Here is a 16,053-nt window from a genome sequence, read left to right on the forward strand (position 1 = left end):
GGCTGTTGTGTTTCTTATATTACAAGAGTAACTACACATCAAAGGTACTTCATTGTCTATAAAGAGGTTTGGGACCTCCTGAAAGGCGCTAAAGTCTCAGTCTCTTTGCAAAAGAAATTCATAAGGATGAGCAATGCAAAACAATTACTAGCTCAGGAGTTTTTACTTAAAATATAAAGTCAGATATCCTGCAGCAAAAAACACATTCAAAAGGATGAGCGTCGCATTTCGATTACTTTGAGTTGCTCGTGTTCCAGCCTCAGGTGAGCGCCTCTTCCCTCGCGCGCCCAGGTGAGGGCTGGCGCAGGTCCCACCCCGTTTTCAGAGCCTGCCAATCAAAATAAGGAAATCCCGCCTTCACCTGCCCTTCATTGGCTCGTCCGTCCCACCGCAGTCGGGACGCTATTGGCCTGCCCGCTGTCAATCCGGGGCGACGTCGTGCGTCAGGTGAGGAGCGCTCCGCTCATGCTGGGGAAGAAAATTCTGGCGGAGTTTGTGAGTGGAGGGTAGACGTTGGGAGATCACCCTCCTGCTCTACACCCCCCCCCCACCACCATCCTGAAGCCTTTACAGAAGTTCAAAAATAAACCTGCTGGAAAAAAAAGAAAAAAAACCAAACTTTATTTAGAAGTGAATCATGAAAAGTTTGAAGTCACGGTTGAAGAAACACGAAGTGACTCTCAATGTAAGTTGAAAGCTAAGGGCGCGTCGTTCGCAATTTTCCATTGAATTTGAAGACTTAACAGAGTCGTAATCAGCTTAAAGTCGGTGCGGTTTGTTTATTCTGTATTTCTGAAGTTTAAGTTAAAATTTCGCATGGAAACTTTCTTTCTAGAGTTTTAGGAGTTAATAGTTTTGAGTCTGTATCACTGTGACCCCAGTGTGTGTGTTTGAAACGCACCATCCTCTGCTAATCTAAGCATCACTTTTTATGGTGCTCAAACGCCCAACCCTACGTCCTTCATGTGGGGCGGAGATTGATTAGGCAAAAAAAAATTAAAAAGTTGCTGTTCTCTTAAAAAAAAATCATGCTAAAATGCCAGCACTTTGTATCAGAGCACTTTGTTGTTCGGTTGGCTTAATAGTTTAGGTGTACTATAAACTGAGAAGACTGTTTAAGCAGTTGCACCTACAGCATTGATCACAGTTGCTACTTAGACAAAACACCACACCCAGGTTCCTGCATAGATTTCATAGGTTTACATTGGTGAGTGTAAGTTTGACAGTGAATTCAAAATGACCAGCCTTACTTTTTATATGATTTAAAATTTTAAATAATTTTGGGTGGAGGCTTGTTTTTGGGTGTTATCTTGGACCCTGTAGATGACATTTCAGTCTTGTGATCACTCCCAGGTGTCCATTAGTCCAGGTTTTATGTTTGCCTCATAATCATTCCCAGATATATGTTCTCAGTAAAAGCAGCTGGAAACTAGATGACAGCCCTGTAATCACTCCCAGATATATTTTCTGTACATCTGCGCTGGCATTGTAGCACTATTTGCTTATAGTTAGCCTGTAGAAAATATAAGTTTGTGGCGTGCCTTTCAGTATTCTGTTCAATACACTTGCTCTGATTTCACATTTCAACTTTATATTTAAGTTAAATCATTGGATAATATTGCAGCTGTATGAGTATTTCCATTGACTACTCTCAGCTCATTTTGCTCTGATTATTAACGTCCATGCTTGCCTGTTGGCTGAGAGGTTTTTGTTTTTGAAAATCAATATATTTATTATAGTTTTTGAATTCTGTGGTTGTGGATGTGAACCACAATGTCTTCCTTTTGGCATCCCTGGCTAGGCCAGTATTTGTTGCCCATCCCTAATTGCCCTTGAGAAGGCTCATAGCCATCACCTTCAATTGCTGCAGTCTATCTGGTGCGGATACCCCCACAGTGCTGATAGCACTGTAGCAGTTTGGTACAACTGAGAAGCTTGATTGGCTACTTGAGGGGGCAGTTAAGAGTCAGAAACTTTGCTGTGGATCTGGAGTCACATAGCCCAGACCAGGTAAGAATGGCAGATTTCCTTCCTTCTCTAAAGGGCATTAATGAATCAGAATCAGTGATCATCACTACTAAATCTGGCTTTCAATATTTTTTTTCTTCATTTACGGGATGTGAGTGTCCCTGGCTAAGCCAGCATTTATTGCCCATCCCTAATTGCCCTTGAGAAGGTGGTGGTGAGCTGCCTTCTTGAACCACTGCAGTCCATGTGGTGTAGGTATACCCACAGTGCTGTTAGGCAGAGAGTACCAGGATTTAGACCCAGTGACAGTGAAGGAACGATGATATATTTCCAAGTCAGGATGGTGAGTGGCTTGAAGGGGAACTTCCAGGTGGTGGTGCTCCCATTTATCTGCTACCCTTGTCCTTCCAGATGGTAGTGGGTGTGGGGTTTGGCAGGTGCTGCCTAAGGAGCCTTGGTGAATTCCTGAAGTGCATCTTGTAGATGGTACACACTGCTGTTACTGTGTGTTGGTGGTGGAGGGAGTGAATGTTTGTGGGAGAGATGCCAATCAAGCAGGCTGCTATGTCCTGGATGGTGCCAATCTTCTTGAATGTTAGGGGAGCGGTACTCATCCAGGCAAGTGGGAAGTATTCCATCACATTCCTGACTTGTGCCTTGTAGGTAGTGGACAGGCTTCGGGGAGCTGCCATGCTCCGATTTGAACTCATGGCCTTAGGGCATCTGGATCACTAATCTACTTCAACTTTGTATCCCTGTTGTGTAAGTCTAAGTTTTTTTAAAGAGATATTTTCTGTTCACTGTTCCTACTAGCTGTCTAGCGAGGGAGAACTTGATGTCTCCCTTATTCCACCCTGCCCCAGCCCACTCCCTACAGTTATGAACGTGGGCTCTATCCAGTTTTGGTGGATCTGTGGAAGTGAGGAGGTCAGTCGCTGATGAGCGTTTTTGGTTTCCTGCCTTGCAGTTGCTGGCAAAGATTAAAGGTGTTTGTACCACAGCTGATGGTTGCAGACCTGGTTAGCATCCAATGGCTCCACTCCTGTATAAATGAAAGGTAGAAGACTGTGGGTGCCAGAAGAAAAATAGAAACAATAATGAAAACATGCTGGAAATGCTGAGCGGAGAGAACAGGCTTATAATGTTTCAGTTGTGGACCCTTCAACAGAGGCTTCTTGTACCTAGTCACTCCAGATGTTGATGGTTCTTCTGAATGCTTCCAGACTTTTCTGTTTCATGTTAAGCTTGTTTTTTTGGAAAGATCTGAGATTCTGAATTAAGGCACACTACTGGTGTGTCAAATACATTTACTGTCCAGACATGTGAGGTCTGCTGCTTCAGTTGTACTTTCGAGGGCAACTGGCATGTTCAGTTATCCACTTGTTTTGTAAACTGTCTTTGAGAAACTTCCAAGATTGGTGAGAAATAGAAGATGATCAAAAACAGTCCCAGCAATAATTTACAGAATATATTGACTGTGTCACTTTAGATTAAACTAGAATCCCAATGAACCTTTCATATGTAAGAGTAATTTTTTTATATGCCAGAGGGCATATTGCTGTGCTGGATGCACATGCCCAGACTCATTCCTTTGAGCCAGATGATTATAGGTTCAAGACTCTAGAGACTTATAGCACATAATCCAGGATGACACTCCTGGTGCTATATTATGGGAGTGCTGCACTGTTGGAGATGCTGTCTTTCAGATAAGACATTAAACTGAGGCCCTGTCTGCTGGCTTCTGTAGATGAAAAAAAACACCCCACCATTTCAAGAAAGTGTAGGAGATTCCCGGTGGCCTCAATCTATTCCTCAATCTAATGTCACTAAAACAGATTATCTGGTCATTTATCACATTACTGCTGTGGGAATTTTCTCAGTGCAAATTGGTTGCTGTGTTTCCAATATTCCTCTCCAAAAGTGCTTCATTGACTGTAGAATGCTTAGGGACACCCAGAGGCCGTGAAGAATGGTGCCGGAATGCCATCCTTTCTTTCTTCTTGTATTTTCCTATTCCCCTTTTCACTTTATTTGTTGGAACAGTTTGATTTCATCTTGTTCACGGGATCACAGAATGGTTATAGCCCACAAGGAGGCTATTTCGTCTGCCTTGTCTGTGCTGGCGTTCTGCAGGATCAACTCAACAAGTTATGTTTTTGTTATTTTCTATCTTTAAAAGTTGACTCTATTGGGCTAAATCCTTCTGCAATTGCTACTGATGTACCTGAATGTTTTTGTTCTTGCATTTTACTGAGGTTTGGCTTGTTTATCCCTACAACTTCACCAGCACACTTAAAATAGATCCTTTTCAAGGTTAAGTTGTATTGGTGTGTTGATCACACAGACTGTAAAGCAGCTTTTGTACTTGCATTTGTTTAGGTTGGATTCCTGGGCTCATGAGCCTGTTTCTAGAATTGATGCTAATATATCCATCTCATTTATCTAGCAGCAGAGTCTAATACTTGTCGAGACACTGGACCTACTATCCTACCAATGGAATAAGACTGTCAGGTTCAGTGATGTGAATGTTGGGAGCTAGTTTATCGATGCTACTCTCCTGGAACCTGATTGTTAGGAATGCTAGTATTAAGAATGGATTCAGAATCTATAAGATGATCACAGAAATGTCAAGGGCCCAACCCTGCAATTTGACCTCTGCTGTGCATATTTATAAGGATTCTAAGGATTCCCCACTAATTGTTTGCTATTCAAAAATGGAGAGGAAGTTTAATGACTCTCCCGAGGAGGTGGAATATCGAATATCTTATGGCTTTAGTAAGAAAGTAACCCATGTAATCACTGCATTTTGACAATTGCATGTTTCTCGTCAAAGAATGAAATACTTTCCATGTTGAGATATGTTCGCTGATCTGCATGTCTTATGACACTCTGGCATTTCATGTGATATGGTTTGTAACTTAAAATATCACAGTCGACACAGTATGTTCACTGTAAATTAAAGCTAATTGGTGCACTACAATGGTAGTGGATTTGGATCCTTGTCCTGAATGCAGGCTATTAACATTCCAGAGTGTTGTCTGTCTAATTGGAATTTATTTTCATTCCCCTTCCCAAATACTTTGATTGACGTGTGAGTATTAATCTGTCTGAGAGGGTATTATGGCGCTTTGCTGTATTCAAAGAAAATTTGTTACTGTGGCTTGGCTAGGGCAACAGAATCTCAATATTTAATTTTTTTTTAAATCTTCACTCTCTGGTTAAGAGTGTCACTGACAGGGCCAACATTTGCTGATTGCCAATGCCTAGTTGCCCTTGAGGAGCTGGTGGGGAGCCTCATCTTGAATCACTGCAATCCAGTGTATGATGAAGGTGCTGCCACAGTGCTGGGGTACAGTATTTAAGGATTTTGATCCAATAACCTTGAAGGAAAGGCTGTTATGTGTCCAGGTCAGGATGGTGTCCACCTTGGAGGTGATGATGAGCATGATAATTACATGCTTTATTTAAATGGGTTGGGGTTCTAAAAGTTTTTATGGATGGATGGTTGGTTGGTAAAATGTTGACCTATTCTTTGGAATGCTTGGGTTTTGGTGATGCCATATGCTGCAAATTGCATTCTTAACATCCTGGGTTGTGTATGGGTAGAAGATACAGTAGCAATTCACCGTGTGGAGGGATGCATTTATGATCTCGTCTGAGTTTGGCAGAAGGAAGGGAAAGTGGGAAGTTGAATTTGTCTTTTTTCACAGGGAAGCAGTAAAAATTGAAGTGTTGGTTCAGGACTTCCTGACCACTGCATGTGTGTTGCGTCTGATATATTTCTGTATATATCAGAGTATATCTCTGATTTTGATATCTGGAGATAGTGAAGCCTTGTTTCCCGCCTTCCTTACTTGGATGCACCGGCTTTCTGGTGGAATGTGGGGACCTATTGGACTAGTGAATCAGCGGAAACCGAGCTAAGTGCGGGAGAGAAACAAGGTGAGAAACTGACATCTCCCATTGCCTTTGTGAACAGGATTCTTCTCATTGGCCCGTGCATTCATAGATCCACATTTTATGATGTAAGTGGGTCGCTGAACATGATGTTTGCACCATGGAGTGAGTGTAATGGATAGAGGCCTTGGTGAAACCATACCTGCAGTGCTGTGTAAAGATTTGGTCTCCTTACCGAGGGAAGGACATAACCTGCCTGAGAGGGAGTGCAACAAACATTCACCAAATGGATTGCTGGAGTGAGAGACTGAGTAGACGAGGACTATGTTCCCTGGAGTTTAGAACAGCGTGAGGTGATCTCACTGAAATGTATAAAATTCTTAGAGGGTTTGACAGGGTCGATACCGAGAGGCTGTTTCCCCAGGTGGAGAGTCTCAATCTAGGGATTTCAGTCTCAGAATAAGGGCTTGATTATTTAGGATTGAGTTGAGGAGGAATTTCTTCACTCAGAGTTGTGAATCTTTGTAATTCTCTACCCTGAAAGGCTGTGGATCCTCAGTTGTTGAGTATATTCAGTAGGGAGCTTGATAGATTTTTGGACGCTAAGGGAAACCAGGGGTATGGGGGATAGGATAGGAAAATGGCAGGGGTAGAAGATAAACCATGATCTTATTGGATGGCAGAGCAGGCTTGAGGGGCCGAATGGCCTAGTCCAGTTCCTACTTCATTATGATCTCGTTAGTTACATTCCTATAGGATGAAAGCATGGCCTACTTGGGAGATTTAAAGTTATTTGGGTTAACACATTTTTTGGGACATGGTGTATTGAGCAATCCAGTTGATTTTTATAGCTAGTTTTTATATCTAAACTTCATAACGTTTTAATCTACTGTTAATTACCAGGAAATGTTAGTGCGGCTATGTTGCGAAGAATTTATAGCAGAGGAACAGACCATTTTACGCAGCTAATCTATACTGGTGTTTATGCTTCACGTGTGCTGCCTCCTATGCTACTTCATCTAACCTTATCGGCATTATCTTCTATTCCTTTCTCCTTAAATTCACCTAGGCTATTTGCCTCAGCCACAACTTGGAGAGGAAGTTCAATGACTCTTAACTGCCCTCTGAATGAGGACAATTAGGGATGGGCAATAAATGCTTGCTTAGCCAGCAACGCCCACAACACATTAATGAATAAAAAAAAGTTCCACATTCTCACCACTCAGAATAAAGAAGTTTCCCCCATGTTTCTTTTATTGGGTTTGTTAGTGTCTATCTTATATTTCTGGCCCCTAGTTTTGGAATCTCCCATTGCAATAGTTAATTTCTCAGTGCAGAGATCTGAACCTGCAGGAATTGAAGCATGTTAGGTGCAGGTGTTTCGTGGTAGCAGAAAAAGACCCCAAATTGGTTGGGGGACTCACTGCTATAATCCCATGTACCTTTAAACATTTTTTTAGAGCCTTGAGAAAGTATATTTGCACATATTTTATCTCTTTTTTTCTTCTGGGTGTATGCAATGTTGGCAGAACCACATTTAATGCCCATCCATGGTTGCCCTGTGAAGATGGTAGTGGACTTTCTCCTTTTTTAGATCACTACTGTCATTATCATAATGGTGTCCCCCTCCTGGCATTCATGAAGTCATTGAACGTTTGTTTATGTGTTCATTCACACGTGTTTCATAATAATGTACAATTATATATATTTTATAACGCTATGCTGTCTACAGATGGTGGGAGGTGAGCAATGGTTAATCCCAGTGTCATTTTGCTTAGACTGGGAGCAGTGTGAGTCTGTATTTGAGGGAAGATGTTTGGTCTTGAGCTTAACATAGCCTTTAAGTCTATTTTAATAATGTACTGTGATTTTTTTTCAGTAATACTCTCTACGTACTGAGATTGTCAGACCTTGTTTGGTGCCAGAATGTTTTAAATATGACTCTTCCCTATTGCGTAGAATACATCCCCACATTAAAATAAATTCAATAATGATTGTTTGCAGCAGTCACTGAAGGCAAGACGCGAAAAGGTGAACTGAAGTTAAATTGTGTATTGAACATTTGAAGAATTTAGATGATGGGACAGCACTTGAGAATCATTGACTGCTTTGGCTGCCAGAGTCCTTGAGTCTATAATCATGCTTTTCCTGTCCACTTGTCTTTGTGTTGTAGCAGAGTTGGGAGAGAGTATGACTGGAGCTGCCCTAAGTGGTGGAAATCTGCAGTGAAAACAAAGCTGCAGAAAATGCAAAGGATCGAAATAAAAAATAAAAGTTAATGTTTTGGGCCTAGACATTTTGTTTTGAAGCTTCTGAAATATTCCTTGTCTTAAAGTGCCACACACGTCATTGGATTAGTAGATTCTTGTCAAGGCAAGGACATGCAATGAGGAAATGTACTGTGATTCACCCCGTAATTGTGCAATCAGTCTGTAGTCTAAAGATTGTTTTCTGTCTCTCGCTGCACGCTGCTGCCTCTAACTGATTTATACCTATTGAATTGCAAATAGCTGCCTGTGTAAATTGTTGCAATAGGAGCTTCTGTTTCCATGACTGATACATCTGATCTCCCAGAAGCATTGAATGTTGCTGTCTATATTGTCATTAGGGGGCTCCATCCATCTTAGAAATCTGTCTTGGATGTCAAGGCCATGTGGTATTGAGTTTACAGTTGTAAGATTGCCCTGGTGTAGTAATGAGGATATTTGTGTTTTCATATTTAGAAATGAAAACAGGTAAATGTGGCTTGCTTTGCCCATAGTACTGAATTTAAGCTGCTGAGCTGTATAAGAAAGTGGTTTGACATGATCAGAAATTCCTATTGGTGGAATAAAATCACAAATTTTAGAAAGTTGGAAATTGGAAGCAAAAATTTGAAAGAGAAAAGAATAGGTGGCTGCCATTATACAGCAGAAATGTGAAGAGAAAAGGCAGACACTGACTGAGTGTTAACCAACCCAAAACGTTATGATCGGTCTTTTCTCCTCATAAGTGCACATTGGCCCATTGTGCCACTTCCAAGCTTGCTTGTTTTTAATTTCAGAATTTGTCCCTCTCCCCCACTCTTGCCTCATCAGACAGAGAGAAACAGTTTCTTCCTCGGGGATGAGTCAGAGGGAGCACCTCATCATGCAAAGAGTAGTGCCTCCCATCACCCCCCCCCCAAAAAAACTATTGAAATGGGGGCCAATTGAAAATTTCAAAACTGAGATTGATAGATTCTTCTTCGGCAAGGGTGTTAAGGTTATAGAACCTAAATGGTAAATACAGATCAGCTTGATCTCATTGGAACTCACTACCTACAAAGGTAATGGAAGTGGATTACATTATGAAATTGGATCGTCACTAGAGGAATATGGTGATAGAGCGGAGGAATGGGACTGACTGGATTGCTCTTTGGGAGAGCCAGCATGGACCTGATGGGTTGAATGACCTCCATCTGTGCTATAATGACTCTCTGTTGAATGGTGGAATAGGCCTGAAGGGCTAAATTGCCTCCTGCATTTCCTATGTTCTTTTGTTGATGAGACTGTTCCATTTACGCTTTGAGGTATTTTTTTATGTGAGCAGAGGAAAAGTTTGTGTCAGTTGTGTACAGAATGGGTTGTTCTCAACCACTTCCATTGCTTTAAATGGCTAATGAACATAGCTACATATTAGCTTCTCTTTAGATTTTCCTTGGAACAACTGCATGTTTGGTTGTAGCGGGTGGGCAAATATGGATGAAGCTTCATCTGCTTAGCATGGCAGATGATGAGAGTTGGACACAAAATGCAGGAGTTTTGGGAGCGATGAGTAAGCATTTCAAAGGAAATTTGTTGAGCTCCAATAGTTGAATAACAACGGTTAGGAGTTGGTTTGACAACATAGTCAGTCTGCACGCCCAGGATATCAAATACATAGCGAAGGTGCAAGTACAGGCCTGTTGTTCTTTCAAATTTTTTTTTTTGGATGCTTTTACTTGAAACTAGAAATGATTTTGTGCATTCTCTTTCTTTTGTTCAGTACTAACCTGTCTGGCACCCTCTGTCATATCTCATCAAGGATGATGAGCCTACAATTCTTCAGTTTCCCATAATTGAGTCATCCAACACCATAGGGTGGCAATTCATTGCCTGACATCCATTATCTTACTATGTGAATAATGACCTAATCCAATAATGTGAGTAGAAAGCAATCCTTTGTCCAGCTCATTACCCCGTTTCCTAACATTCCATTTGATTTTAATAAACATGTAGTTTAGTGGAACAATAACATTAGTCCACAGCTTGAATATGTCTTTTGAGCTGATTCTTTGGACTCGAACTCCAGAGAATTAAAGGGTTCCTAAGTTCCCTGTTTTAGAATCTGTGGATTCTTAAATTTCAAATACAAGTCATACGATGAGTTTCCAGTGCCTTGTGAGGGGAATTCAAGTTCTGCTACTTCATGTTCTGCTATTGCACCATAGATTTCGGGGAGGTTGAAGGTTCTTGGATTTTTGTGAATGCCTTGATTGATCAGAGGCAACAATAGTATCTGCTCTCTGTGTTCTCATTGGTGCCATGTCCTTGTGTTTGCTGACCTATGTTGGCTCCAAGTTCAGCAACACCTGTAAGTTGAAAATTTCAGCCTTGTGTTCAGATCCTTCTGTGGCCTTTCTGTTCCTTATCTCTATAACTTCTTTTAGCTGATAACTGTCTGAAAACTCTGCCCTACTTCAGGTTCTGAACTCCTGAGCACCCACCACTTCCTCCGTTCCACCATTGATCGCTGTACTTTCACTTTCTGGCCCTGAGCGCTGGAATTACCTCCCTAAAACGCTTTGCCTCTCCAACTCCTTCTCCCCCTTAAGACTTATCTTATTGGCTGTATCACCAGATTGATGAGACTGTGTTCCGTTTATGCTTTGGGGTATTTTTTTATGTTTGAAGAGGAAAAGTTTGTGTCAGTGGTACAGAATGGGTTGTTTTCAACTGTTTCCATTGCTTTGAGTGGCTAATGAACGTAACTACATATACGGGAATGGAAAAGAAATCTGCCGAGGTTTCTGTTTTGATGTTCTTCGAGATCTTTGTCACAGAAAATGCAGGTGGAGGACAAGAGTTGGGCTTGTCTGTGAACCGCCCTTTACAGTTGTGTAACCTGCTGTCACCCAGTAGTTTGGGCTGATGCCTGAAAAGTGCCCCATGGGGAAAATACTGGTGTTCCTTAAGGAGCTGTAACCCAGTGCGACTCCAGAAGTGAAAATTTGTAGAGATAGTGTCTCCTGTCAACGGCGAAGTTGTGGCTTGCACCACTGACTGCATTTAAAAATAATTTTTTTGTAGACTGCAATGGATATTTGCTTTCCCAGCTGCAGTATGGATCCATTAGTGAGCTAAGCAGGGTGGCCTAGTGGTAAGGCGCAATTCCACTGAAACCAGCCTAACCCTGTGGATGTTGTGGAGGCTGGTGGGTCTCCCCTCTGCCTCCACCTATCTTTGGCCTTCTATCCAGCTTCACCTGTTCCGTCCCCCTTAAACAGTATATATTTCACCACATTTCTACATCCCTTCAGCTCTGAAGAAGAGTTATACGGACTCGAAATGTTAACTCGGTCTTTCTCTCCACAGATGCTGTCAGACCTGCTGAGTTTTTTCAGCATCTTTTGTTTTTGGTCCCGAGATGCTTCACAGGTGCATTATAAAACAAAATTCGACACTGAGCTACATGAGGGGATATTAGGACAGGTGACCAAAAGCTTGGCCAAAGAGGTAGATTTTAAGGAGCACCTTTTAAAGGAGGATAGTGAGTTAGAGAGGCAGGGAGACTTAGGGAGTGAATGCTAGAGCCTAGGGCCAAGGCAGTTGAAGGCACAGTTGTCATTGGAGGAGTGATTAAATTGGGAACTCGCAAGAGGCTAGGATTTAAGGAGCGTGGAGAACTTGGAAAGTTGTAGAACTGGAGGAGATTACAGAGACGGGTGAAGTCTTGGAGAGATTTTAAAACCAGGATGAGAAATTTAAAACAAAAACAGAATTACCTGGAAAAACTCAGCAGGTCTGGCAGCATCGGCGGAGAAGAAAACAGTTGATGTTTCGAGTCCTCATGACCCTTCAACAGAACTAGGTGAATCCAAGGAAATTTAAAGTTGAGGCATTGCTTAACCAGGGGCCAATATTCATTCACATAATCAATGTGTGTGTATATTTAAACTAGCTTCACTTCCACATCTCATGTACTGACTGACCTTTGCTGCTGCCTCCTCTACCTGCAGCTGAGACTGATTAACAATGAGCGGTGTGGGTGGTTGGCGCACATTTGACCTTACTTGTGGGGCCACACTTCAAATAATTTTTCGAAGTGTTCATGTCGCAGTCATAAACAAATATAACCATAACCTCTGTTCCTGTTTATTTTGGAAAACAGATGCAGTTAACATTTCTGCCAATGCCATTTAAAGTCCCTGTAGACCTGTCTTATGTTTCTTTACTTGTCTTATTGCCACCTCCCATTTGCTTGGCACTGTCATCCCTTTTGTCATTTAATCTCTCCACCCTATCAGGGACCTTCCCTTCTGTTCTTTCCTCCCTGGTTCTCTCTCCACAGATGCTGCCAGACCTGCTGAGTAATTCCAGCATTTTCTCTTTTTTTTTCCAGATCTCCAACATCTGCACTTTCTTGCTTCTGTGTTAATGTAGAATGGTTTAGCCAGGGTAAGGAAACATAATTCAGAAAGTTTGATGCAAAAGATGTGCATCTAAATATATTTATTTGTGACAAAATAGGAGTTTGATAGAATTACACAGAACAGAACTAAACAGGCTATTTGGCCAATCTGGTCCATGCTGATTGCTTCTGCTCCAGACGAGCCTCCTCCCACTGCAATTCATCTCTCCCTATCAGTATATCCTGCTATTCCTCGCTGCCTCGTGTTTATCTAGCTTCCCCTTAAATGCTTCAGTGCTAAGTATTGCCAAACTTCAGAAAGTATTCCAGAAAGGTTGTGGAAACAGAATCAATAGTAACTTAATTGTATGAATTCTTTCGTGTTCGCATACATTCCATTTGCCGCTACAATGGAGGTGGATGATTCTCACGACTTGAACCTGCTCTCGATCGTTAATTTATTTTATCAGGGGTTCTCTGGCTGTGGCCCAAGGGTAGCATTCTCTCCTCCAAATCAGAAGGTTACAGGTTCAAGTCTCAGGCTTCAGCGTATAATCCAGGTTGAAGCTCCCAGAGCGGTACTGAGTGAATGCGTCGCTTTCGTAGGTAATTTCCATTTTTGCAAGAGACATTAAAACGAGGACCTGCCTGCCCAATCCGGTGTGAATTTGTGACTGGCTGCAGTGGGAACAGGCAACAAAGGAGAAGATTGAGGATGGAAACTTTTTTTTATGTAAGGAAACACATTTTTAAACAGAAATAAATGAAATCTCCTCCCCCTGCTCCTCTGTCATTCCCCTGGGTTTTATTTCCATCTCAAGGTGTCACATTGATTACAAAGTTACTTGCTTGTTGTGTGGTTCGTGGACCACTGGTAGTCCAAGGGAATCCTCCAGGTGACCTGCGGGCTGGTCCAAAATACAAGTCACTGATGCGAAATGCCACAGCTGAGCTCCTAAGAGAGAACATTCCAGAAACCTCCAGCCCATCACTTTGTGAAGTGACACAGCCAGACCGGCTCCCGTGTGCATGGCCTGAGTTGGTGTAGGGCAAACAACAACAATGTGATTTTATAGACGAGATTTATGTGACCAACATACAACCTGTGGGGCTGAAAACAAAGAGGAGGAACCGGTTGAACATGGAGCCTGATGTGAGGCTGAAGCTCCCCCGCTCGGAACCAGACTTCACTTTATTGATGTTGCTTCAAAAGCATTGTCATTCTTCCCATTTATCATGCTGAGTTTTTTGCGGTAGTGAAGGAAACTGGGGGGAGTTCAGCCGGTGGGTGGTTCACAGGGGTCTTCTGCCCCACCCAAGTGGTCCGCGGAAAAAGTCTTAGAGCCACTGATTTAAAACGGTTGAAAATGTTGAAGCCTGTAGAATATTTTAGTACTGAAGTTACTCCTGTAGGATTATTCATTCCTTTAGCAATAAACTGAGCATGTGACTCACTGTGGAATGTTATTGTCACACACAGCTTCTTGCAACTGGCAAATTGGGTCATGCACTATGCTGTCTGTTCCACAGATAAAGACAGGCCTGTCAACACACATGCATGGTGATGAAGTTAAGCTCTCTTGGAATCTTGTTTTAGTTACATTATAAATTTGCCTTAGGCCTAGATAAAGTTTAAGTTACTGATCCAGGAGCGTTCTTTACTCTTGAATTGAAGAAGCATTTCCACATTTAAGGCCTCAGTTGCATTCCACCGTCTGTTTTATTCTGGTAGATTTTTTTGTCCTCGATGAGACAAGCTATTTTAATGCTGGGCGGGGGTGAGGGGGGGGTCGGTTTCTGCTTTGCTCCAAGTCCCAGCATCCCTTCTGAAGTGCAGCACTCGGTGTGGAACTGAAATGTCAGCTGTGGTTATGTGCTTGAGACCTAAGACCTTCTGTTCCAAAGTGAAGACCACCCCCCCCACCAACTTATTTCAGTGGATGATTATTAGTGATAAGGGAACGTTTCTGAATTATGTACTCAAGCTGTTATAAAACATAGGAACAGGAGGAGGCCTTCCAGGCCCTCGAGTCAGTTCCCACACCACTCTTAGTTCATTGTTGATCTGTACCCCAATTCCAGTTAATCTAGCTTTGGTTCATATTCCTTGACATGCCTACCAAGCTAACACCCCCTACCTAACCAAAACCTATTGACTTCAATGTAAAAAAATTTCATATGGCCCCCAGTCTCCACAGTCCTTCGGTGAAGACGGTTCTAGATTTCCTCTACCTTTCATGTGAAGAACAGTTTCCTGATTTCTCTCCTAAGTGACAAAGCTCTGATTTTGTGATTATGCCCGTTACTCTGTATTTCCCAACAGAGGAAATGATTCATCTATCAAATCACCTGGATTAGATCACCCCTCAACCATCTGAATTCAATAGAATACAGACCAAGTTTATGCAAATTGTCCTCCTAATTTAAGACATTACATTCATTGAAGTAAGGGAATATCTTTACAAATGTTCAGACCATTAGAGTGATTCATGTCCGTACTGTGGAATAGAATGTTATTGGATGCGACTGTTTTAGACTGTGTACATTAATGTACCTTCACTGCCAAGCTCTCTCACTCTTAACCTCATCAGTGCAATGAAAGGGTGGATGGAAACATTCAATAGTAATTTTCAAAAGGGAATTGGATATATATGTGAAGGGGTGAAGTTTGCAGAGCTGTGGGGCTAGTTCAGAGAATTTGTACAGATGATATGTGCTGAATAACCTTCTGTATGATTGTTGTGCAGTGAGGAGATGTTTGCCCTGCAAACATTCTGGTGGGCAATTAAGATGGAGGGTTGACAGCTGAGGATCTGATGCCACACTTTTAATGAAGGTTATTATGCACCCTGTAATTGACATTCCATGATATAGTAGTTCCGGAGCAGATAGGAAAAGTATGAAATCTTCTTTTAGATTAGATGCTAATTTAACTTTCCAATTCCCGATTACCCAGGCAATCTTGTATTGCAAACTTGTAAGCATAAAGAAACTAATTCCTATTTGAGTAGATTTTGGAGGAAGGAGGGGAATGTCTTAATTCTTGTTGGGCGTAACTAGTCTGCCCTTTTACAATAGATTAAAGCCAGCCATCCAACTTTTCGTCAGATTGTTTGATCTCTTTCCAGCTCTAGCAGCTTATCGTTTTATACCAAATACTTACTTCAATAGCCCTCCCTGGAAAACCATTCCACACCCCCACCTCTTATGGACAAAACAATTCTGCCTAATCCCCAACCCCTCTCCTCTCACCCCCACACTCACCTGCAATGTGACAGGTTTACATGAGAATTTTCCATTGTTATTGTGGGATTTGGAATTTTTAATGAGAAAATAGTTGATAGAAGTGTGACAACCAGGTGCGCAAGGTTTTGTAGGCAGGAAGTATGCTGAAGAGTAATATTTCTATGAATCATTTTATCTTTCCTTCTCTCCTAAGGCATTAATCCTCCTGTTGCACTTCACCTGCATGTTCATTGTTCATATGAGTTTTGACAGTGAGTGGCATTTGAAGAAGTAGCACATCAGAACTAGTGACTTGCCTGACTATCATTTGTA

General features: G+C 41.9%; 1 protein-coding gene across 4 annotated transcripts in view; it reads left to right on the forward strand.

Annotated features, from left to right (window-relative positions):
* Positions 1 to 458: 458 nt before the first annotated feature.
* Positions 459 to 16,053, forward strand: part of uacaa (uveal autoantigen with coiled-coil domains and ankyrin repeats a) — a 189,780-nt gene continuing 174,185 nt past the window's right edge. For all 4 annotated transcript variants that reach the window (XM_041175068.1, XM_041175072.1, XM_041175069.1 and 1 more), the window contains exon 1: positions 459 to 685. In XM_041175068.1, the coding sequence (XP_041031002.1) occupies positions 638 to 685 (48 nt within the window). In that variant the 5' untranslated portion in view covers positions 459 to 637. The remainder of the gene's footprint in view (positions 686 to 16,053) is intronic.

The sequence above is a fragment of the Carcharodon carcharias genome, chromosome 26 (assembly GCF_017639515.1).
Source record: "Carcharodon carcharias isolate sCarCar2 chromosome 26, sCarCar2.pri, whole genome shotgun sequence".
Taxonomy (NCBI): domain Eukaryota; kingdom Metazoa; phylum Chordata; class Chondrichthyes; order Lamniformes; family Lamnidae; genus Carcharodon; species Carcharodon carcharias.